Source organism: Rhinopithecus bieti, unplaced genomic scaffold (assembly GCF_001698545.2).
Source record: "Rhinopithecus bieti isolate Rb0 unplaced genomic scaffold, ASM169854v2 scaffold_8307, whole genome shotgun sequence".
In the NCBI taxonomy this organism is placed as follows: Eukaryota; Metazoa; Chordata; class Mammalia; order Primates; family Cercopithecidae; genus Rhinopithecus; species Rhinopithecus bieti.
In genome coordinates this window covers 2,523,193-2,549,828 of record NW_016806443.1, presented here as the reverse complement: position 1 = coordinate 2,549,828, position 26,636 = coordinate 2,523,193, and the positions used below count along the sequence as shown (strand labels likewise).

The window sequence follows — 26,636 nt, the reverse complement described above, 5'->3', positions numbered from 1 at the left end:
TTTTTTTTTTTTTTGCCTATTCTTTTTTTTTTTTTTTTTTGAGTGTGTTCCAATTTTCTTTCCTCATGGGTAATGTTGCTTTTCTTATTTGACTATAAACTCAATGAATAGAGACATTGCCTTATTCTGTGCTGTGCCCTGGCACAGAACTGATTCTCTCTATACAAATCTTACTGTTAAATTTGCTGCAGTATGTGGTGTTGGCAAACAGAAACTTTCATTACAGATCTTTGAATCCCATTGCAGCCTCATTAATATTGTTCCCTCCTGTAGCAGATAGGTCACTCCTGGTCTTTTTCCAAAGAGATTCAGTTACTATGTGCTGAAAAGATGGACTTTTGTGGTAGTCTCCCTGGGTGTTCCCTATAGACTGTGTTTTGAAAGGAAAAAAATAAAAATGATAGCATATTTTTTCTTAGTTAGCCTGCTTTCACAAATCCTAGGAAAATAGATAATTCACTGCTGATTAAGAAAACAAAACAAAACAACCGCCCCCGCCCCCGCCCCGCCCAGGCTTTCCAAAATCTGGTTATATTGCTTTCTATGTGTCCTGACCTTACTGTTATCTGTCATTTCCCTTTACTACATCTCATTATTGATTGTAACCATATAATCCTTTTGATTGTTTTGGTTTTTTTGGAATGCTTTGTTTGTGATAATTATCTAGTTGTCTTTTGAAGGTTGATTGTAAGTGGCAGGAGGAGATGAGGGAATACTCTTTTTTTTTGTTTGTTGTTGTTTTGTTTTGTTTTGAGACAAAGTCTCCCTCTGTCACCCAGGCTGGAGTGCAGTGGCACAATCTTGGCTCACTGCAGCCTCCGTCTCCCAAGTTCAAGCCATTCTTCTGCCATCTGAGTAGCTGGGATTACAGGCATGCACCACCATGCCAGGTAATTTTTTGTCTTTTTAGTGGTTTCACCATGTTGGTCAGCCTGGTCTCCAACTCCTGACTTCAGACAATCCGCCTGCCTTGGCCTCCCAAAGTGCTGGGATTACAGGCGTGAGCCACCATGCCCAGCCAAGGGAATACTCTTTATTAAAATGTACCTACAACATTGCGTTGGATTGCTTTTGGGGTTATAGAAAACCCATCTTTTGAGATGGAGTTTCACTGTGCCACCCAAGCTGGAGTGCATTGGCATGATCTCAGCTCACTTCTACCTTTGCCTCTCAGGTTCAAGTGATTCTCCTGCCTCAGCCTACCAAGCAGCTGGAATTAATTACAGGCCTGTGCTACCATGCCCGGCTAATTTTTCTATTTTTACTAGAGATGAGGTTTCACCATGTTGGACAGGCTGGTGTCGAACTCCTGACCTCATGTGATCCACCCGCCTCAGCCTCCCAAAGTTCTGGCATGACAGGCGTGAGCCACCATGCCCGGCCCCTAGTTTACTTTTAAGTGGAAGGATGACAAGGGGCCATCAACCAAGGTGATGTGTCTGGCAACAAATGAAGCTATCATAAGTTTCATTTCCACAGATAAGTCAATACAGTATTTAGGAATTGAGAAATCTCTGACTCTGGTCTTTGTGTAATATTCTATGATAGCAGAAACAGAAAATTGAATTGTGCCTATTGTTAAAAGTTACTGTGTTTATGATTTCTACTGCATGAAATTATATGATCTGGGTTATATTAACACCCAGTGAAATCAAGGGGCTGGGTTGGTACACTGAACGTTATTGTAATATAATTCTCATGTGAGGATAATTGTTACTATATTTGTTTTTAATTTGACTAGAAATCCTAACATTTAATCAAAAGTCTTTTCCTCTACCTAGAACTTGTTTTATCATTTTGGTGACCTCCTCTTGCAAAGAACTGGCTGGTGACTGGTTTCCCTGAATTATGGACTTACCTTAAACATATCTTATCATCGTTACCAGTTGCAAAATATTAGAATGTGTTGTCACTTTTTCAGTTGGTTCCTAGAAGGCTAGTCTTAGATATGTTACTTTAACCTGTATGCTGTAGTACTTTGAATGCATTTTTTGTTTGCATTTTTGTTCGCCCAGCCTGTCAATTATAGCTGCTTAGACCTGGACTGTCTCGGATAAAGCTGTTAAAATATTCACCAGTCCAGCCATCTTACAAGCTAATTAAGTCGACTAAATGTTTCCTTGTTTTGCCAGACCCGTTATGTCAATCCTCAATTTCTGGGTTCATTTTGGGTGCCCTAAATCTTAGGATGTGACTTTCTTAGCATCCTGTAACATCCATTCCCGAGCAAGCACAGTTTCACATAATACTTATGAGAAGTTCATTGCTGAAGCCTCTCCTTTACCTAGCAGAGCAACTTGATTTTCTACAGCTTTCCTCATCAGAGCCAGAAAAGTATGGGATATGGAGACTACTAAAACTACATCCCTTTGGCCTGACCAGGGAAATACTGGGAAGGAAGGACCTGGTATTACTACCTAATGACACCGTAGTATGGTATGACAGTCTATACAACCAGATAAGCCGGCAATATAGCACCCTGCTAAAGAGACGGGCTTTCTCACATCTCATAAATATTTCACATCCTGGGTCTACATGCTGGTTTTATTCCATATTAGCCATGTGGTCTTGAGCAAATTACTTAATGTCATTAAACTTCAATTTCTTCATCCTGAAAACAAGGATGATAATAATAAGAGTACATGTCTAATAGGCTTATTGTGAGGATTAAATTAGATAATATAGGCAAAGACCTAGCACACAGTTTGCTTACAGACATTAACAAAAGAAAGAGACAGGAAGAGAGGAAACGTGCAAGAGAGAGTGAGAGTAACCATCAATGTCAGAGAGCCAAAATGGGCATATAGATTTTTTTATAAATAGACCTCATATGTCTCCTTTGCATTGGCTTTTGGGATGATTAAAGCCTATTGTTCTCTAGGATTACTTGAAATACACATTTCCTGCAGGGTACAGCCCAATGGACACAGAATGGCTTGTGTATTAGTTCATCTATTCTCACGTTGCTATAAAGAATTACTTGAGACGGGGTAATTTATAAAGAAAAGAGGTTTTGTTGGCTCATGGTTCCACAGGCTATACACGACGCATGGATGGGGAGGCCTCAGGAAAGTTACAATCATGGCGGAAGGCAAAGGGGAAGCAGGCACATCCTACATGGCTGGAGCAGGAGGAAGAGAAAACAGAGGGGGAGGTGCCACATACTTTTAAACAACCAGATCTCGTGAAAATTCACTCACTATCATGAGAACACCGAGGGGGAGATCCACACCCATGATCCAATCACCTCCCATCAGACCCCACCTCCAAGACTGGGGATTACAATTCAGCATGAGGTTAGGTGGGGACACAGATCCAAACTGTATCAACTTGTATCATTCTGAGTAATTGTCACTTTAACATGGGTGGTAGGGTTGGCAATTGCAAAAGCCGTGGTTTGGAGTTGCTTGCATCAGGCCTGGGTTTCTCCCTGGAGCCGGCTGAGCTTGGCTGCCTTCTAAGGCCTCTTCTGCTCCCGACTCTTACAGGCTTCTGAGCCAGGAGAGAACACTGAGCAATGAAGCACAGGAGGAAAAATGAAAACGCCACCTTTCATTTTTGGAAAGTATTTTGGAGATACCTGTGCCCTGCTGTCTAAGGAGTTCCTGTAGGGATTTCTGCTTATGAATTCCAGTAGATTGTTTTTGTTTGGGATGACAAATGGGGTTTCTATTGCTACACCTTGCCACAGACCCGCTTTTTGAAAAACACTAAAATCCACTTTTCAAGTGTATAAATACTGCAGGCAGGCAGCTTCCACATTCTTTGGCAAGGGGACAAAATGTTATTTAATAATGCAGGTTCCAGCTTTTCTCCTGACAATGCAAAGTCCCAATGATTATTGAAAAGGGAATTTGAAATCTTCCAGAATCCACTCAGTTTTCCTTGTCTGATGATATTTCCATCCTGTCACCCTCACTAGTGAAGACAATTGTTTCAGCCATTGAGGAAAAAAAAAAAGAGGTATTTTATAAGACTGCAAGAAAGTCATTTAGACCATGGCTATTTCTGTTAACTGTTAACTGTTTGCTTTGTTTCTCTGACCGTGTGCCTCTCTAGTCACCCTATCTTCCTTAGCTATCCTGTGGGCTTTTTCCCATTCTCAGAAAGCATGGTCTACCCAAAGCCATTCTTCAAGCATCTGATTTCCCAGCTGTCTTTCTGCTATATATTTAAACTCCTAGTTCTCTTTGGGGGAGAGGGTGGCAGACTTGTGTGAGGATATAGTCTGAATGAAGTCTCCGAGTGATTTTTGTTGATGTTATAGGGGTGGGAGGTAGGGGAGAGAAGGGAGAGTCTTTGGCCTCGCACTACCCTCTGAGTCCTGCATGGGGTTCTCTCAGCCATCTTGTTTTCACGATTTTCCTGACACACTCCTCCCTGACACTATTTCAGAGGTCCCTGTTATCAAATGGAAGTGCTTCTTATGTCTCTCTTCATTCTGCTAAGCTGCATGTTCTCTATAGAAATCTCTACCCCCAGCTTTTCTGCCAATGCAAATCTTCCTTTTTGGAAAATTTCTTTTACCTTCTCTAGGAAATCATTCTCTACATCACTCTATTTCTTTAGCAATCAGGGACTACGTTTGGATGTGTAAGTATACATGTATTAAGTTTCTAGATATTCTTTTTTTTCTTAAGACTATAAGAATTCCCATGAAGAATGAAGGTTTAGTCTTGATTTCATTTCCCTTCTCATCAACTGGACAATAACAATCTGATCTTTAATAAATAAAATTGAAGACTTACTGATACACTGAAGCCTATTCTATCTCAAATTAATATTTTATGTCTTAGCGTGCTTCAGAAGTAACCATTTATATAAGAATTCTTCTAAGGTGTGATGTTGCTTGATCATTAGCATGATATAGTGAAAGTTAAGATTTATTTTACTTTTCTGAAATAAAATGCTTAATTTTATATTCTTCCAAGTAATATCTGTCATATTCTTATATGGGGGAAGATTCAAAATTAGTGTTTTATTATAACCTCGTAGAAGTGGGTCTAGGGGAGGGATAGCATTAGGAGAAATACCTAATGTAGTTGATGGGTTAGTGGGTGCAGCAAACCATCGTGGCAAGTGTATACCTATGTAACAAACCTGTACATTCTGCACATGTATCCCAGAACTTAAAGTATAATAAAAAGATTAATGAATAAATAATGCAAATAATCTGTATTTACAATAATAAGTGAGGGTATGCTCTTGACATTTTATTTATTTTTTAATTGTACACTTTTGCCATATGTGCATTTTGCTGGTATGTCCCTGAACATGACCTTTGCTAAATTAACTCCTTCTCAACTTTACTTTTGTTCCAGTGAGGGGTGTTTAGCTATTCTTCTTTTTGGTTTAAAAGGCCTTTATCTTACAGAGTGGTCAGTTTGCTGCTAGGCACTAAGAAGAAATGTAATGTGCATCCTAATGACTGGATGACTCATAAGCTTATAATCTTTTTGAGCTCTAGTACGTACTCAACTGTACTTGACTTCTGACCTTAAACACCATTTTCCAAGCAGTCTTGATGTTTGGTTAAAACCAGGAACCATCCATTACTCTTAGGCCACATCAGACCTGCTTACAGATATCACTGGGTGAAACATGAGTACACTTGTTGACCCTCAGTTCCTTTCAGAGGCCTTGAAGGACACTGCTAAAACACATCCAGTGGATTTAGGGACCCTGATTGCAGGAAGAATGCCTGCCTGATGTTGAAGGGGTAAAGCCAAGGCCTGAAGTTCTCTCTGTGCTTCTCTGTTAAAGTCACCAGAGCTACAGGCCAGCAGCAGTTCTCTTTTACGTGGCACCTTCCTCTCATCTGTGGGGATAATAAGGACTTTATTAGTGCTTCCATTTCTGTTACTCTCTCAAGATTATAGCTTTCTCATCCAAATGCCAGGAAAGTAAAATTAAACAAAGCTAGACAATCTAAACTCTCTCAACATTATAGGGATGAAGGACCTTCAGAGTACTAGAACTTATTAAAAAAAGATCTCTTGCATTGCTACATCAGTTTCCAACACACATATTATTTCATTCAAATGTTAAGGGGGAAATAGTGTTACTGTGTATTGTAATTATTTTAGGTTCAAGATGAAAATGCTTTACAAGGCCGGGTGCGGTGGCTCATGCCTGTAATCCCAGCACTTTGGGAGACCAAGGCCGGCAGATCACGAGGTCAGGAGATTGAGACCATCCTGGCTAACACGGTGAAACCCCGTCTCTACTAAAAATACAAAAAAATTAGCTGGGCGTGGTGGCAGGTGCCTGTAGTCCCAGCTACTCAGGAGGCTGAGGCAGGAGAATGGCGAGAACGCGGGAGGCAGAGCTTGCAGTGAGCCAAGATGGCCCCACTGCACTCCAGCCTGGGTGACAGAGCCAGACTCCGTCTTAAAAACAAAAAAAAGCAGGCCGGGCGCGGTGGCTCAAGCCTGTAATCCCAGCACTTTGGGAGGCCGAGACGGGCGGATCACGAGGTCAGGAGATTGAGACCATCCTGGCTAACACTGTGAAACCCCATCTCTACTAAAAAAAACAAAAAAAAAAAAAAAAAACTAGCCGGGCGAGGTGGCGGGCGCCTGTAGTCCCAGCTACTGGGGAGGCTGAGGCAGGAGAATGGTGTGAACCCGGGAGGCGGAGCTTGCAGTGAGCTGAGATCCGGCCTCTGCACTCCAGCCCCGGCGACAGAGTGAGACTCCGTCTCAAAAAAAAAAAAAAAAGCAAGAAAAGAAAATGCTTTACAAATATGAAAACTCCTCCCTGGATTTTTTGCAAGCTTAATATTTACCTAACAAAATAGTTAATAGGATTCTACAATATGGATATTAAAAATGAAGTTATATTTTTCTAGTTTTAAGGGAATAGCTGTATATTACTTTAGATGGTGGTACTACATAAAAAATTTGTTTTCCCATTACATCCAAAGGTAATTATATTAATTTATTGCTAGAGAAAAATTGATACTGAGTTATAGAGATTTTTCAGAAGGTATTTTAAGACCCGTTGCTGGTCCTTTGTGACTGGTGGCATGTATGTTACACAGCAGGCTGAAAGTGACATGCTGTGATTCTGGAAGAGTGTGAGCCCATTGGGCCTGTAACCCATGAGCTTGTTTTCAGTAACCCAGTGCTCAAAGCAAATTAATTCATCCATGAAGTTTGCTTTAACACTTATTTAAGGGTTACTATCTATGTTCTAGGAAGTAACAAGTATCATTGCTAATATACAGCTCTGATTTGACTCATAAACATTTCTGATCTCATGAGATAGTTGCAGTGGTGTTTTGCTGTGTTTACTAGATGCATCTAATAAACACCATGAGGTTTACAAAGAGATCTGAAGATATTTGTGACTCCAAAATTGATTGCAAGGTATAGCAGGGGCCAGTAAAGTGAGCTTTCTTCCACTCCCTAAAAGGTGGAATCCAGAGTTTAAAGTGTATTGGATAATACACTTTTTCTTCCTGCTCCAAAGTGTATTCCTCAATCCAGAGTTTAAAGTGTATTGAAATGATATCCGGCTGAATCACCAGGTCAAAAGGATCAACCAACTATTTATTAAGCACTTCATGTATTTTCTGTCCCATAGAGATTTCAGTGAAAGATATAGTATGGCTAAAACAAAGAGAAAATAATGTCCTCATGCTTATGACTTAATTACAGAAGTGGAACGTAGACATGTGAAACAGTTAAACAATTTCACAACAATAGATAAGCAAATGGGATGCTTTGGGGAGACATCTGGTCCCTATGCTGTTTATAGCCATTTCCAGCGGTGAATAAAGGAAGTGGAACGGACTGCTTTTGAAGGGAGCACATCCTGGTCCTCTGGCAGCAAGGTAGAGGTTTTCTGTCAGGAGGGAACACTAGATGGAGGTTGTTTGTTTTTTCTCCAAACAGAAATCTCTTCCATGCTAATAGGAGCTTTAAAAGGATTGCCACAGCGGATGGAAAGAGCCAATATATATTCATGCATTTAATTAGCAGGAATTAATTGAATTGGGGGATTAATTCTGTCATTAGAGAGAAACAAAACCTATTTTTGTCTCCTATCTATGGTTACACACTCTAAGATGGATTTGGCACAGGTGGTGTTTGACTATAAGGCCACTGTAGTATTTAATGGCCTTTTGATGCCACTGATAGATTAATCCCAGGGATGATGAGAAGGTAGCCATGTGAGATGTGTGCTCTGCACCATGTTTCAGCAATGGAGGAGAAGCTGGTAGATGGAGTGTGAGGGGTATAAATCTAGAATTCAGTGAGTGTTTGAAGGAGGAAAAAGGGGAGGAGATTGAGAGAGTCTCTTCTCTCACATCTGATTTTCTTTTTCTTTTTTATTGAGCCAGAGTCTCCCTCTCTCACTCAGGCTAGAGTGCAGTGGCACGATCTTGGCTCACTGCAACCTCCGCCTTCCGGGTTCAAGCGATTCTCCTGTCTCATCCTTATGAGTAGCTGAGACTACAGGCGCCTGCCATCACACCTGGCTAATTTTTGTACTTTTAGCAGAGACTGGGTTGTACCACGTTGGCCAGGCTGGTCTCAATCTCCTGACCGCAGGTGATCCACCCGCCTCGGTCTCCCAAAGTGTTGGGATTACAGGTGTGAGCCACTGTGACTGAACACATCTGATTGTTAGTGAGAGATTAGGGACAGACTTATCTAAGACAGAATTTTTAAGTCAATCCAACAAGCACTGGTTGTCTTCTTAGTCTTTCCCCTGCTTTTGTTTTTTCTTCCTGCTCCAAAAAGCTGTTCCTCCAGAAAAGCAGTTTTCAGCTTTTTAAATTTTTCTTCCAAGATACTCATGACATAAACCAGATGACATTGTATGCATAACACATTCCCTTAAGTGACATAGGTAACAAGACTGTGGGTCATAGTCCTTTCCCAACACTGACAAGTCAACACCAGCCCTCCAACTCAAAACACATCACAATTCAAATGTATGATGTGACAGTTTGTACTTTTCAAAAATAGCCGTGGCATCTTCTCCCACCTACACACTCATCTTGAAATGTGACTTTGATGCTCTTCCCATTGAAATATGGGATCTATGCTCTCTCTCCTTTCATATGGGCAAATGTGGGACTTCAGCAGGAATGATACCTTGGGATTTCCAAGGCAAGGTGAGTTGATCACTGGGCTCTCTTGGGATTGTTGCTTTTGGAGCCCAGCCACCATCTTATGAGAAAGCCCAAGCAGCACACAGGAAGCCCAGGAATCCCACATGAGAGGAACCAAGACTCCCAGCCCATACCAGTACCTAGTTACTAGCCATATGTCTGATCATATTTAAAGTGGATCTTTCAGCTCTTAGTGGAGCAGCTCCAACTGCTGCCAGGTATAACAAAGACAAACTGTCTCTACAGAACCCTGCCCCAAATACAGATTTTTGAGCAAAAGGAATAATTGGGTTTTAAGCCATATATTTTGCTATGCAATAATTGTTAGGCAGGAATCTAGGCCCAACATGGCGGCGTTACCCGGCGTAGCAGGCCTTTTGTTAAAGACTCCCTTCACCCTTGTACACACCCGCAGACTTGCATACGTCAGAGGTTCCAGCTGGGCAACCACACTCCCCCATGACCTGCAGCTCACCTGCATTCCACAAGTTCGTAAACGGCAGTTTCGGTTGACAGTTTCCAAAGACCCCTTCCTCATGACCCTTACTCAACTCCTGCCCTAGTAGTTTCAAGACCCCCCGGCCCTGTTTGCACAACCAGCTTCCCTACCTCTCAGGCTATAAGAAGCCCCTACCCTCCTCCCTCAGCGTGACTTCCTCGGCCCATGCCTTTGGACCGAGGAACCTCGCCCGCAAGCCCTAATAAAGGCTATTCTCACTGCCATTTGCCGTGTGTCTTCGTTCCCGGTTCGGCTCCAGCCTCAGTCTACCTTTACAATAATAGTTGATACAGAATTGCATTTCATTAGAAGAATAATCTTAAATCTGTTCTAATATGTTAAAAACCTTCAGTATTTTAACTTTTATTATAACAAATAATTTGTCACATATGTTTTTACTGATTGTGAGAAGGTCTTCTAGGACTAGATGAAAATACAGAGGTCTTTACATATGTATATAATTCCTTCTTTTTCTCACCTTATCTTGGACTTATTCAGTATGCCTATGTAAAATAATATTAATTACAGTCATTTTTCTTGAGCTGCTTCCATTTATGCCTCATTAGCATAATTCACAGTGGTCATCCATACCAGCAAATGTGTGTTAGATTACCTTTCCTATGTTTAACGATTATACTAAATTTCATTTTTTTGTGTGTGAACTAAGCCTTCACAGTTTGTTGCTCATGTATCATGGCTGGCTGCTCACAAAGTAGAAAAATTGGACAGAATGTTTCTGATAATGTAAATACAGGAAAGTCTATGCAGAAATATGTATCTCAGAGAGTGAGCTATTAGGCAGCTATGGTATAAGCTATCTGGTAGCCACGCAAGAAGTAACGGATTGAATAAAGGCAAACTATGAAGACTTCAGTCATGATAAGATGGAGAATTATTTGTGTCACATTTGCCATGGATTGTGTCTCTGCTGGCACACACAAAAAGTTGGGACTTAAAACTGTAAATTTACTTTACCTTCATTTTGTATGTCATGCATTCATGCAACTTTTTCCAGGGGTTATTTATTTTCATTTTTGGCTGTCCTGCTCCAAGTTAAACAAAGGAGAAACAGCATTGTATAGTGGAAGAAACTCAGACTTGGGGAAGGGAGGCAGCAAGTAAATGAAACAAGAGTCCTTTATCTCTCAGCTGGATTGCTGACTAATCTGTGTGATCCTGCAAAGGTCAGTTCAGATCTCAAGCCCTACTTTCCTCATCTATGAAATGAAAGGTTAGACTAAGACCAAATACAGCTCTAGAAAGTAGAGTGTTATTACTCCTCAAGAAAGAATTGAGGGTCATGACTCTTGCTTTGCACATGAAAATATTTAGAAGTAAAAGTTCACAGAACTTGGCAAAGCTAGATATATTTATGATTCTCAATGAATCAACTGATGTTTTTCCCTACAACTCTACAAGCCGTTCTTTGTTTAGCAGTTTTTATATTTGCTTTTATTTTTTTCTTCTATAATTTTGGAAAAAAAGAGTTAGATGACTGCTACTATGGACAGGCAACAATTTGGTAATAGGACATTATTTTTTAAAACTAAAAAATAACTGAATATGAAAGATTAAACTTTTAAAAAACAGACGTAAGTGCTCAGAGTTGTGATTCTATTTTGTAGTCAAATGCTGTACCACTGGGCTGCACCCCCAGAGTTGTGATTCTATTTTGTATGTAACGATGTAGTTATTTCAGTTGCTTTATTGAGAATCACAAATATATATATGGCTTTGGCAAGTTCTGTATACTTTTTATTCCCCAGTATTTTCTTCTGCACAGCAATAATTACAACCTTAAGCCATCCCTTCAGAAGTAGTCATACGCCAAATTCTACCTTAGTCTAAAATAATTCTTTTTCTGTGTGATGGGGCTAAAAACATCAGTTCTCCCTGCTGCTCTCGGCAGATGTCCAGGTACATTAATGATTAGATTCTCTGTACCTTGAGCTTATTTGCAAGACAGAGCCTCAAAAGAACTGCTTTTTTATTTTTCCACTGATAGAACTGGAGCTTGGTAAACTAACTTGCCCAAGGTCATAGCAGTTAGTGGCACTCACAGGACTTAAACACAGGAAGTCTGAATGTAGACTCAATTATGGCATATCCCTTCCTAATAATACGCTGGATTTTGTTTTGTACTTCTTGCCAAAAATGTAACTCCATGATGATGTTTTGTGTTATACATTGCTGCCTTCTTACTGCCTCAAACGGGGCCTGGCATGGTGGGAACAGGTGGGGATCTTAGACTGTTCCTGCTGCTAGGACAAAATATCTTAGACTGGATCATGTATAAATAATAGAAATTTATTTCTCATGGTTGTGGATTCTGGGAAGACCAAGATCAAGGTGCTAGCAAATTGCTCTGTTTCAAAGATGGCAAGCTCTTGCTGCATCCTCGCATAATGGGAAAGCGAATAGAAATGAAGACTGTGTCCTCACATGGTGGAAGAGAGAGAAAGTCCAGGCAACTCTCTCAAGGCTCTTTTAGAAGGACGTTGATTTCCTTCATAAGGGTGAAGTCTTCGTGACTTAATCACTTCCTAAAAGGCCCCGCCTCTTAATACCACACTGGGGATTAAGTTTCAACGTGAATTTTGGAGGGATACAAACATTCAGATCACAGCAGCTGTCTTCTCCCTTTCCTGATTCCACATGATAGAAGCCATCTCTTCCTTCTGCACATGGATGTCTGAGCATATCCAGACTCTTGGGAGCCCAGGCTTAAGAGAGGCTGTGAGAAGGAAGATGGCAGTTCCTTCCTGAAAGTCTTGACTTCTTAGTCCCAGCTTTCTGTCTTGGTATGTGTACTGAACAACAATTTATTTGAAGGTACAGCATAGAAGGAAAAATAAACCATTTCCTATGAAGTAATGATTCAACTTCTAACCTGTAAAAATGAAAATTTCTCATTTCCCTATCCCCTTACATTCCTGTCTTCATAAATTTCTGTGATTTAATTTTCCAGGAAACTTATTATTCACATACTTAACAACTTTTATGTCCATTAGCAACTTGACTTTCCCTGCTTCTTTGAATTTTGGAGCATTGTTTCCTTAGTATGAAGGAGTTTTGAGAAAGGCAAGAAGACAAGCTCAGAGCTCAAGAAACTATGAAGAATAATGTAATCACAACAACTCGTTATTTGTTTTTAAGCTCAGTCCTTCAGAAGGTTATTATCTGGAGTTGAATAATAATAGATTCAGGCTCTTTTTATGTGGAAGAAATCTTCAACAACAGTGTTCATAGGGAAGGACGTTAATCAGGAGAGAGAAGTGAGCCTTGTTTCTAATAATGTTTGCATAATAGCTACCCTTGGGTGTATTGCTTGACTTAAAATAAATATTCATGCTTTCCACATCCAGTACAATTGGAAATTATTCGTGGTTATGATTCTGTCATATGATCTTCTACCTATTCAAGGGGACTTCAAACTGGGAGGCTGTTGGAAACCAATAAACATAAATAACAATGCTTGTGAATGATATGGGGTAGAAGTTGAAAGAGGCTGTAGTGTTGGCTATGGGGAGAAAAGGAGCGAAGAGTGGGAACTTAACTGTTTCCAGAGGGGGAGAAGCAGACTCACACTGACATGCTTAAGGACATTTATATGCTCTCCTGGTTTGCTTTTAGCTCTTTAGTAGCTTCTCATCACCAGGAGAATAAAATTTAAGTGCCTTATCTTGGTGTCAGACTCACTCCCTGGAGTGGTTCCCGTGAAACCTTGGATCGTGTTACCTGAGACTACTCTCCACCTCAGATGTGACAACACAAAGCTCTTTGCAGATTCCCTCAGACACTATGACTTACCATTATCTCTTTGTTCACATCCTTCCTTCATCTTGCAAGGATTTTTCAAACCTTCTTTGTTAATTAATCTATGTATCATAGAAGGATCAGCTTAAACTTCACCTACTTCAGGAAGCCGTCTATGAACTCCACACCTAGTCAAGAGTTTTACCCAGACTGTCCTATTTTTATTGACTTATATATTTAGTGATCCTTAAATAGCCTTTGTCCTGGGGAGTTTTTTCATCATCTTGCTTTATTGCTTACATGTACCAAATTTTATTGCATAAATGCTTTCAGTTAATTAATTCATTTTTCTTTCCTTTTCTGTTTCCTTTCTCCTTTCTCTGTTTTCTCTCTCTCTTTTATTAACTTTTAAATTCTGACAAATGTTTCAATACAGTCTTGAGAACATAGGCTATTTTGTTGTTGTCTTTTTTTTTTGTTGGTTGGTTGGTTCTGAGACAGAGTCTTGCTCTGTGGCTCAGGCTGGAGTGCAGTGGCATAATCTCGGCTCACTGCAACCTCCGCCTACCAGATTCAAGCAATTCTCTGCCTTGGCCTCCTGCGTAGCTGGGATTATGGGTGCCCACCATCACACCTGGCTAATTTATTTTATTTTATTTTAGTAGAGACAGGGTTTCACCATCTTGGCCAGGCTGGTCTTGAACTCCTGACCTCGTGATCCACCCGCCTTAACCTCCCAAAGTGCTGGGATTACAGGCGTGAGCCACCATGCCTGGCCAAGAACATAGGCTATGTTTTGAACTTCTGTGTGTGTTACAAGGCTTTGCATTAACTGTGCCCTCATGCAACTTTCCTAACCTTGCTTCTCTCCTATCAGGGACATTCTACTTCAGTCAGGAGAACATCCTATAGTATTAAAGTCCAGACTGATTTGTTCCCCTGGACCTGTGATTGCTAGTACAACTGTTACTCAGTGTCTGTGGGGGATTAGTTCCAGGACCCCTTGCAGATACCAAAATCTACAGATGCTCAAGTCCCTGATCTAATATAGCTCAGTATTTGTGTGTAACCTATGCACATCCTCCTGTACACTTCAAGTCATCTTCAGATTACTTATAATACCTAATATAATGCAAATGCTCTATGTAAATAGTTGTTATACTGTATTTTTAAAATTTATAGTATTTTTTACTGTATTATTATTATTATTATTATTATTATTATTATTATTATTTGAATGTTTTCAATGTGAGGTTAGTTGAATCTGCAGATGTGGAACCTGCAGATATGAAGGACTGGCTTTACTTTCTCCAGCCTCTCTTTCCCTGTCCTTCAATGCAGGGTTTTTGTTACACACCATATCCTTGGCTCATTTATCTGTGCTTCTAATCTGATGGGTTCTATATTAACAGGGATATGTCTTCCCAGCTTCACATGCCAATTTTACCCTTATTGGTAGGCTCCTTCTGAAGGTCCATATGTCTTTTTCATGTACTTATGTGCAGTCACAAAATACTGAAAACTGTGCCTTCTGTTTATATAACATATCTATTTATAAAACACTTTAAAAATTTTATCCTAACTACTGAGAGGTGAGCAGTGCAGCTGCTAACCTCATTTGCAAATGAGAGAATTGGTTCAAAATGACTGAATAACTTCCAAAATTTATGTGTCCAATAAATTGTAGTGATTAAAGTTAGACTCCACTTGAGAGCCTTTTTCACATTAGAAACCTGACAACAGTGGTTTTTTCCCTGCCTGTAGGCCTTGCAGAGCCTAGTAGAGTTCTGTGCATGATGAACTCACTGAGGGCACTGGACACAGGCTCACACAGGGTCTGTATTATGGTGCTGATTTGGGCCACTTTACCTCGAGAGAATTAACTTACTTTAAACTCCACTGTAGACATTTATAAAATGAAGAGTAAGACACCATGTTTTCATAGGATTTTTAAAAAACACATAGCACTTTATTAATTCCCTTTCTCTTATCTTCATCTCTTTTTTCTTCTCCTTTTCTCTCTTTGTTTTCTTTTCAGTCAGTTCAACAATTAATTGGTACGCACCTACAATGTGCAAAGCAATATGCTAGGGTTCACAGGGGAATGCAAAGAGGATGCTGCTTATAGCTTGTTATGGCGAGGAACTTTTCTTCTCTCTTTTCTGTTCTCCATTTTTCTCCATTCTTCTCTTCTTCCTACCTTCTTTTTCCTCTGATGTTCAAGTAGCCCTCATCATTGCCATAAATTTCCAAGGCTTCAGCTTTGGTCAAAGGGAAGGCACTCAACCAAGGGCCAATGAGCGAGTTTAACATTCTTGTGGTCCTTTGCATCTGCACACCCAGGACTCATAAATACTCAATATAAAAGCTTTGGGGGTTTTGCTCTGTGACAGCTGGGGGCTCCATGTAATTTAATGCATGATACAGCACTTTTGACTAACTCTGTATGAGAGACTACTCAAATAGGAATAAAATATCACTTTGCAAAATACATTTAAATTATTTTTCTTCTAAAACTTTGTGACTTTAAAGCCTTAAAATCTATTTTTTGAAAGTCAAAAAATAACAGATGTTGGCGAGGCTGTGGAGAAAAGGGAATGCATATACACTGTTGTTAGAAATTTAAATTAGTTTAGCCACTGTGGAAAGCAGTTTGGAGATTTCTCAGAGAACTTAAAGCAGAACTACCATTCGACCCAGCAATCCCATTACTGATTCTATACCTAAAGGAAAAGTAATCATCCTACCAAAAAGACACATGTGCTACACTGTTCATCTTAGTACTATTTAGAGGAGTAAAGACATGGAATCAACATAGGTGCCTATCAGCAGTGGAGTAGATAAAGAAAATGTGGTACATATACACCATGGAATACTACACAGTCATAAAAAAAATGAAATCATGTCCTTTGTAACAACAGGGGTGCAACTGAAGACCATTATCCTAAGTGAATTAATGCAGAAACAGAAAACCAAATATCACATGCTCTTACTTGTAAGTGAGAGCTAAATCTTGGGTACTCATGCACACAAAGATGGGAGCAATAGACACTGGGAACTCTAGAAGGGAAGGGGGAGGGGGACAAGGGCTGTAAAACCTCCTGTTGGGCACTATGTTCACTCTCTGGGTGTTGGGATCAATAGAAGCTCAAACCTCAGCATCTTGCAATATATCCTTGTAACAAACCTGCACCACATGCATCTCCTGAATCTAAAATAAGACATTTTATTTATTTATTTTTTTTGAGATGGAGTCTCACTCTGTTGCCTGGGCAGGAGGGCAGTGGCATAATCTTGGCTCACTGCAACTGTGCCTCTCGAATTCAAGCAATTCTCCTGCCTCAGCCTCCCAAGTAGCTGGAATTCCAGGTGTGCCAACACGCCAGCTAATTTTTGTATTTTTAGCAGAGATGGGGTCTACTATGTTGGCCAAGCTGGTCTCGAACTCCTGACCTCAAATGATCCACCCACCTCGGCTTCACAAAGTACCGGGATTACAGGCGTGAGCCACCGTGCCCAGCCTCTCATTCCTCTTCTACACCCCACATAAGGTGCATGAATCATTAGACACCTCTATTTTTTTTCCCTAAGGCTACATATTCTTAAAAGTAGTTTAAGTTACCTATTACCTCTAGGCTTTTTTCCATAAAAATCATCAGTAAATTATATGCCAAACATATGGTTTTTTTCTCAAGAACACAGTTAAAATAGACTTGATTCCTCTTTGCTGTCTCCAGTCCTCTTAATATTCATAGCAATAGGTATTTACCTATCACCACAAAACACACAAAAAGACTGGTGATTGCTTAAGTCCCAGGAGAGCAAAGTAGAAGAAACTATAAAGAAGGAAGTAAGTGCAATCATGATTAGGCACTTACTCTGCATCCGTGGCTGGGTTAGGAACATTCATAGGACTTCATGAACCCTACTAAGTTTAAACCTGTTCTTTTACAAATGTGGAAACTGAGGCTCAGAGGGGTTAAATGATTTGCCCAGTGTCCTGGTGCTTAAAGTGTCAGAGTTGAGATTTGAACCCAATTGGTGTGACTCCAGTTTTTTAAATATTTACTGTACCAAAGCTGGAGGGGCACACATGGGCTCTAGAAGGATGCATGGAATGGGTACCTGGGTGGGGAAGGGCTAAAGAGGGGGCCTCAGTCTGTTTGACCAAGATATTTTCCTGCTCTGATTCCTGCCCCAAATGTAGACTACTTATCCCAAATATGGATCCGACTTTGTGTAATATTTTAATGAGAGGGTCTTCTACTAATAGGACATCTCTCTTTTGTTTTTCACAGCAATTTTGCAGGCAGTAATAGCTGGTGATCTTATGAAGGTAAGATATCTTCCTACCAAATCTTTGGCGATGCTTTAAGAACATTAAATCAACATCATTCCTCACCAAATTTCTGTTCCCGTCTATCACTTATCATCCCCGTGCTTGCACTGGCTGAATAGAAGAGGCAAGATGTTCTTTTGAGAACTGAGCAGAGAGGGTGTTCAAGAGCACCAGGGTACTTGTCTCAGTTACTTAAAATGAACTGCATGTCCCCAGGCTGCAATGTGCACAGTGTGCCTGCCCTCTGGAAGCTGACATTCGAAGAATTTAAAGATTTCCTTTCAGGCAGGTATTGAAATGAATGCATCTGTAAGAATTACCTGGACAACACTCAGAAATGCATTCTTCAGGTCAGAGATTAATCTTTCCTTTTTATAGTTTTATACTTTGGGGATCATAGTTAGTCAAACAAGAACCTTGATCCACTTGGAATAGTTTAATTTGTGCTTATGTTTTCTGGTGAGTTTTGTTGAGAAGGAAGGAAGCAGTCACCACTGCCCTGAGGGTGAATGTAAAATCTGAAGTCAGGCTTTCTGAGTTCGGATCTTGGCTCTGCCGTACACTATCTGTGTGATTTCGTGTAATTATTTAATTCTCTCTGTGCCTTAGTTTTTTCATCAGTAAAATGGAATAATATTACCTCTCTTTTTGGCTTGTCATGAGGAATTAATGTAATAATACATAGAAAGCTCTCAAGACTGTTCCTATTACATGGAAGGGGCTCTAAAATGTTAGCTGTTTTATTAATATTCTGGTAGTGTAGATCTGTGTTTTTTAAATAGCTAAACATGGCGGAAATACAAATATTTGTTATATAATATAAACATCATCTATGAATATTCTAAAGTTATTTTTGGTCCCACATCCTTTTCAGGCATCAGGCTCATGACTTCCCATATGCCCCTGCAAACCCCCCGCTGGAACTGATCTGCTCTGTAGTAATGACAGCTGCCTGAAGGCAGAGGCTACACCTGGTTCCTCAGCCTGTGGAGTAAGTTGCCATTGCAGACTGAGGAATCAATAGCCCTAAGAGAAAGCTGAAAACTCTTACCCTCAGACATACATTTTTTTAGGCACATCTGTTGGACAAACTGAAGGACACCTATGCTACATTTTTCAACAGGTTACTAGAAGAAAACAAATGGAGAAAATGTTGCAAACATCTTGATCAGCTGCCCCCTTTAGGCACATAATCCTGAAAATGGTGCCTGAGCCACTACACAGATCATAGTGTCAGTAGAAATTGTTACTCAGAAGAGTGCTCTCCAAGCAGTATGTTGATGAGTTCAGTGCCGTTTCTTACCAGTGGATTAAGCCCATACCATCCTATACTCTGTGCACGGCCTTCCATTAGGTTTTGTGGGAAACAAAGGCATTAATATAATTGATTCCTGCCCCTGGTGGGTTTCTACACCAGAAAATTTGGCAAAGCACTGTACATTTGAAACCCTTCCATTTCATTTTCTATATGCTTTCAGTTTAGGCAACTGATTTCCCAGGATCCTGAGTTTATTATCACACTTTTTTTTTTGTACTTTTAAATAGAGAATCATTTGCAATGTGGGAAATCACTATATCCAGCTGGTTGTCTTATTATAGGTTGGTGCAAAAGTAATTCGGTTTTATCATTTCAGTGACAAAAACTGCAATTATTTTTGCACCAACCTAATGCATTCTCTGTTATAATTCTTGCCTAAATGACTAAAACATGACTTAATAACATCTTATTATTTTTTGTTTGTTTGTTTTTCTTTTTGGAAATGGAGTCTCACTCTGTCGCCCAGGCAGGAGTCCAGTGGTGCAGTCTCGGCTCACTGCAACCTCTGCCTCCTGGGTTCACACCATTCTCCTGCCTCAGCCTCTTGAGTAGCTGGGACTACAGGTGCCCGCCACCATGCCCGGCTAATTTTTTATGTTTTTAGTAGAGACGGGGTTTCACTGTGTTAGCCAGGATGGTGTTGATCTCCTGACCTCGTGATCTGCCCGCCTCAGCCTCCCAAAGTACTGGGATTACAGGCATGAACCACCACGCCCGGCCAATAACACCTTATTTACTGAGAGATGGAATATTTTCTGAGGGCTTAAGGTTTTACTTTTTCTCTCTTACATATTTTCTTTATTTTCCTTCTCAAATATTCATGCCCTCTTTCTCTTCTCCAACTTCTTTTGTTTCTTTCTTCTGAGTAGAAAGTGCAATATATATAAAATATTAAATTGGGTACATGTGTATGTGTTTGTACAAGAGGGAGAGGGAGAGGAAGAAAGAGAGAGAGGGAGAGAAAGAGAGCGAGAGACTAGAGAATAGAACGTCTCTGGAGCCACCCCTGTGTGAAGGCTGTCACAAATAGCTCCTGGACAACTGGGCTGCAAAAAATGCCCATGGACTAACTGAATGTTCACGGTGTCTAGAAACAGCACAGGAAGGCAGGATCCAGGCAGTTGACCCTGAACAGGTTTGGTTGGGTCTATGCTGTTATTCTTTGTCGATCTCCCCACAAAGAAAAGGAGTGTCATTTTAAGACAATGTGGTTGAACAGAACAGGATTCCCTTTTAGACTTTTGTGGAAAGTTGCTAGCTACTTCTTCCTGCCCTCTTGCCCCCCCCCAGTTTAGGGATGGAAGTCCCATATGTTCCTTACCTTCATTCAGCTACTGCTTTTGATCCATGCCCTGGGAGGTCTTCCATGGCTCTTTCTGTCCCCTGCTTCATGCTTCTCTAGTGCTTCTCTGAGACCTTTGTGATGTTCCCGTCCATTACTGTGTGACTCTTTACCTATCTGTCTCCCCCATGGGCTGTGAGGGCTTTGGGCACAGTGACTGAATTGTATTCACATTTATCTTCCTGACATCTAGCACATGACAATTCCATGGATGTATTTGAGTGAAGACGTGAACTCTGAATTTACGTTCTTTTTTTAAAAAAATATTTTTAATTGACAAATGATTATACATATTCATGGAGTACATAGTGATGTTTTGATACATATAATATACAGTGATCAGATCAGGGTAATTAGCATATCCAACACCTCCCACATTTATCATTTCTTTATGTTGGGAATGTTCAACATCCTCTTTCTAGCTATTTACAACTATTTAATATATTTTTAACTACAGTCATCCTACAATGGTATAGAACACTAGGGCTTATCCTTTGCATTTATGTCATTTATGCTCTTTCACCTTATGGGATGTCTGATTATCTATAATGTGTGCCATCTAACTTCTTCAAAGATAATGTGTTCATTTTGCTTATTACCTGCTGGGTTATTTAATTGTCATTTGTCCCAAAATGACCTATTAGAAGCTTCATGTAGGCACTCTTGTCCTGATATACTGTAGTTTGGAGATGAGGGACTCATTCACATTTTCTGTAATGTTCAGTATTTTATAAACTTAGACCATATCCTCATTTAGCCACCTTATCCTCAGGCTACAAAATTCTGTTTTTTTTTTTTTTTTTCCAGTCTTCTCTCACATAGAAACTATTACATTTTTGGAATCATTTTGGGTCTCACTCTGTACATCATCTCTAGCCTGTTAGGTATGTGTTGGGTGATTAACACAAGGTTTGCAGGCTGGGCTAAAGATCTGGATGAAGAAAGAAGCCAGGCGTGTGTTCGTGTGCGTGCATGCATGCATGCGTATGTGTCTATACTTGTATTCAGTGATCTTACACAGGAGAGACAAAGCAGCTTTGATATTTGGTATATAGTTTCATAAGACTAAAGAAAAACTGAAGGACGCGAGCAAGAAGCTTAGCTACAGTCATCAAGGTATTCCTGCTTATAGCCATAATTACTCTTTCACTCAAGAGAATGCTAAGCCAACATAGAGAGGCTTTTGTTTTCCACTCCACCCCTCACTCCCTTGAGACAGAGACCATAGAGACCAGTGCTCAGAAAATAAATGAAAAAAGTAATTCAGCATGATTCAGTTTCCCTAGCCTGTTCAATACCCACAGACTCTCTCCAGAGTTAGAAGAGACACTGGCCATCTCTGTGAGTGATAACACAGTCCAGGAATGTTACTTCATGTTTTTGACTTTTCTCTATGTCCTCTGACATTGACATTATGGTTTGCTACATGACTCTTATTTTATTACCAGTTAGCTGTTATCCTTGTTCCGGATTCTGCCTGAGCTTCTTTTTGTATGTCTCTCTTGCAGCTAATAGAAAGCTATAAAAATGGAGGCAGTCTGCTAATTCAGGGACCAGATCACTGTTCACTCCTTCACTACGCAGCTAAAACCGGCAACGGGGAGATTGTGAAATATATCCTTGACCACGGTGAGTAGGCATAGTGAACTTACCAAGGATCACTTATCTGTGAAATCCATTGCATTTTGCATTTTCTAAGATGCCTTTCATCCAGACAGTCTTCAGAATGGCGGAAATACTCTTGAACTTTTAGCCGACTGCCTCTGCTTATTTGAGGCAGTCGTGGTTGCAGACCACTGACACGTATGGGCCATCCTAACCAAGCAATTAATAGAAACAGTATTCATACCAAGTTCTTTACAGGCTATTTTTCAGACTAATTACTTTTTTTTTTTTAATAGGGGACAAAAATAAATGCAGCCTGGCATTGTACACTTTATTTTTTCTAGAGCTCTTCTCTAAATTAATGGGTTGGGATTCCCTGCCTAATCCATATTTGTGGTTCATCATTGTGAAGATTCATGAGGATAATTTTTTTACATCTTTCTAGTTTCTCCCCTCTTTTTGTGTGTGTGTGTTTGATCTCATTTATCTTTTCTACCCAAGTTACACTTTATTCTCTTTGAAAACGTCTGGTACTATTGTGTTGTCTGTGGCAGATCCTACTAACCTTCCAGACTGCTTTCTAACTGGATTTCTAATTTGGTGCCAGATCATTTGCAGGAAGTAGCAGGCACTATAGCACCTGCCTTTAAAAACCCTTTGGAAGCATAAACACATTTGATGAATACTAAATCTAAACGGTTACATTCAACTTATCATGTTTCATAGTATTTCCAGGAATAAAGTGGAAAAAATACTGCCTAGCTAGGCTGTTTTAAACGAGAAGGAATGAAAGAGTCTAATTCTACTGGACCTTGGTATACAGAGAGATTGGAAAAGTTTCTTTGAGCCCTGATAGTCAGCCTATGGCCGACTCCTTTTGCACCCAAATTCAGCCTGTAGACAGTAAGCATACTCGTAAACATTCACATCCTTTTTGCTCCTTTCTTTTTTTTTTTTTTTTTTTTGCAATTCAGCAAGTATGTCTTATTCCATTCATTGATTCATTCATTTAACAAATACTTGTGTAGTCCCTAACAGGAGCTGCCTGTTATAGATGGTACACACACAAAAATAAAATACAGTCACTGTTTTCAAGTAATTGCAGGCTAAAGAAAAAATAAGATCATGTGTATGATTAAATTTAAAACAGATATGTGGAGCTGTTTTAAGTCCTGTGGTAAAGCCACAGATAACGTAGCTACCATTTGTCAAGCACATATTTGCCAATTGTTTATAGTAGACTCATCCCATCATTTGATCTTCACAAGGTCCTTGCAAGGTAGGTACCAAACTATCAATCACATTAGACACCCCTTGCTTTGTCTTCAGCACCTTCTCACTGTGGAGATTCTGCTTGAACCCTTGGTCTGAAATACGGTGGAAAGGGTGGGTTGGAAAAAGGAAAGACCAGGAAAACAGAAGGGCTGTGATGACAAAATTTCTTTACTCCTTGTAGGCTGGGTTGGATAATCCCAAACCCGTCTGCCCTGGAAAGCCTAGGTAGGTAGGATGTATTTTTGGTGCTAAGTCTGGGGCTTATATCATTCCATCTCCTATTTCCCTGGCTATTCAATCTCTTGCAGTTAAAACTATTCTTTTCTGGGCAAGAGTGAAGCCACAGTGCTACTATATTCTTTTTCCCTGAATAAGAAAATATCTCAGGATTTCTACTGCACAAAGCTCAGGTGAGGGTTAGATGTATACTGTCACTTGATTTTTCTTTAGCTCAGGTTTAAAGTTCTCCTAGTTGCTGTCTTGTTGATCACTTCCAATCTACTCTTTTTAGTATACCCTTTACCCAAGAGATTGAATGCTTGCTTAGATACCTTAAGACATTTGGTGCCCACCTACCCTTTCTCTGGAGTTAGGTGATACACTGGCCATCTATTTGAGTGACAACACAATCCAGGAATCTCTCTCTCCACATCCCCCCACCCATCTTTTCATCTTTCCTCGAGAAGCAGTATTTCCTCCCCTAGTCCTAGGATCCTCTCTGTATCCACCATCTCACTTGGTCTCATTTACGAGGCTGCAGTCAGCCCCTTTTTTGGATGAGGCTTTATTGAAGATGGACTCTCACATGTTTGGGGCTTTCAGCTGGGATGGCTATGGAAGGCCAGGACACCTAAGCCTTTCTCAACACCTGGTCTTTTTTTCCCAAGATTCTTCACAGCATGGTAGTGCTGGGTTCCCATGGGTGATAGTGGAAGCTGCCAGATGTCCTGAAGCTAAGTTGGGAAGTTCTGGTTGCTCCCTACTGTATACTGTTGGCTAAAACAAGTCACAGGGCCAGCTCAGACTTAAAAGGTTGGGAAACAGATTCCACTGTTTGATGGCCAGAGCTGTGAATAATTCATGGAGATATTTAATCTACCACACTCTCTTATGTCCCGGTCTCTGCAGTTTAAAGTGAGCAATGTCCTGAACTTCTGACTCACCTGGAATCCCTTAGAGCTTCATTTTTCTATCTGACTTTGGTTCTGGGTCCTAAGAACCCAGGTTTCATAAATAAAAATACAAGATGGCCAGGCATGGTGGGCCCATAGTTGCAGCTACTTGAGGCTGAGGTGGAAGGATTGCTTGAGCCCAGAAGGTGAAGGCTGAGTGAGCTAAAATTGCACCCCTGCACTCCAGCCTGGGCAGCTGAGCCAGACCCTGTTTCTTGAAGAAAAAAAAAATGATAACAATAATGAAGGTTTTAACATAAGTATAGCCCATGCAATATTTGAAATATGATTATACTAAAAATGAAAACAGCAGGACTCCTCATCTGAGTCGCCCCAGGGACATGAATGATGAGTCCTGGGATGATATCACCCTAACACAGTAGCTTTTCACTTCCTCTATTTCCTCTCTTTCCCCTGCCTCCAAAAATAGGGCCTTTGAAAGCACCATTCATCCAAGCTCACAGGACTTGGAGTTTCTAACCCCAAATGTAGATCAGTACACACCTACTTTGCCTGGCATCAATTCATCTGGCACATTAGTCTCTGAGGGCTTTGATCAAAACCTAACATTCCAATACAAATCTGTTTCTTATTAACCTGCAGTGACTTTTGCAAAGACTGAGTCACACAATACCACTCCACCCAAGTGGAAGGACACAAAGGAATTCAGTCTTTTTTTGAGGGGTGGGAGTGCTTAGTCTTCCAATGCTTTGGTTAGATGTTATAAATTAATCAGCTTAATATTTATGCTCACTAGAAGAAACACAATTATTATTATTCACAGTAATCATCCTAACTTCACTTCTAGGCAAATAATTCCTGAGGTCTCAGAAGGCATCCTATACTCTTCTTGCCTCACCAGGATCTCTAATCACACAGGGAGAAAGACTGTAGAGATGGAAGAGCACAATCCATCTCTTTTGTTTGCAAATAAAATGGTATTATGATGTTCAGTCCAAGGATCACTGCATTTTTGAAGGATGACAATTTTTAACACTTTACTACTATAGCTGAATATGGAGACTCAAATGCAATTGATTCTTATTGAAATTAGTTTTTATCAAACTTGATAGACATTGTCAATTTCATTCTCGATGTCTATCTTAACTTTTTTATTTATTCAGAAATATGGATGTAAAATCATTTGATATAGCCTAATTCACCTAATTCCACAAGAGCTAAACACTTCAGCTCAACTGTTGTTTTGTTTGTTTTTTGATATCTTTAGTTGCTAATTCAGTTTATATTAACCTTTGCATTTTATTGAAAACGATCATAGCAAAACCACTCCTCTCTTTTTGATGATAGAAACTCCTTTAAATTGTAGTGTTTTGAAGTCAGGCACAAGTACACAGAAACTTGTCAATACCTTTTCAATACTGTAGTCACCTTCTTAAGGTGATCTCTGTTGATTGAAATAGTCTCTGCTAACTTAGTAATGATGATAACTCTGAAATACCCTGACCTAACAAAGAAAACAGCCTTTCCAAGAAGCCTCAGTAAGTCTGGGATTTAGGGATGTATACCAGACTATGGCATTGTATTTTTAAATTAGCATCAGATTTGCAATAGGTAAGTCTGATCAGTTTGAATTCATGTAAATGAAAATAAATAAATAAATAAATAAATAAATAAATAAATAAAAGTTTTACATTATGCCAAAGATCAAGAAAGACATTCCTCCTGGTTGTTGAATATTGCAAATCTTTTAAAGCCTTTGTTGTTCATTTACTTATTTTTCAGTTTGGTTTATGTCTGTCCCATGGTTTCATGTGACATAAATCTGAAAAATTGTTCAAAGACTTGACTGTAATGATGGCTTTAGTAATAGCAGTTCTGAAGGATTCACAGGCTCTTTTCCAGGTGCACAGCTGATGTTGTTTGTGGCTCTTGAGTTGACACTTCGTTTGCTTCCTGCAGCCTTACTCCTGAGCCCCTCTCCCCTCTGCTCTGCCCTCTTCTTCATTGGCTCTGGTCAGGAGTGTGGGCCGCCACCATCAAGAGGACACCTGAACAAGAGTCCTGAGATTAGTTATTCTCCCAGACACAACAAGCAGCAACTGATTTCTCTTCCATGGGCTCTTTTAAAGCAGGCTGGGGGCTGTGCCACATGAGATGTGCGGTATGTTCTGAAAGCGCCATGGGAGGCTTGAGTTTTTTTCAGCTTGCATCTTCTTCCTTTGGATGTCTTCTCTCATCTATACAG

General features: G+C 40.1%; 1 protein-coding gene across 1 annotated transcript in view; it reads left to right on the top strand.

The window, feature by feature from the left end:
- The window catches only part of DGKI (diacylglycerol kinase iota), a 382,898-nt gene that overhangs the window by 339,104 nt on the left and 17,158 nt on the right, over positions 1–26,636 (top strand). Inside the window, exons 29-30 of the mRNA XM_017876519.1 lie at positions 17,678–17,715; positions 21,887–22,007. Coding sequence (XP_017732008.1) covers positions 17,678–17,715; positions 21,887–22,007 — 159 coding nt within the window. The remainder of the gene's footprint in view (positions 1–17,677; positions 17,716–21,886; positions 22,008–26,636) is intronic.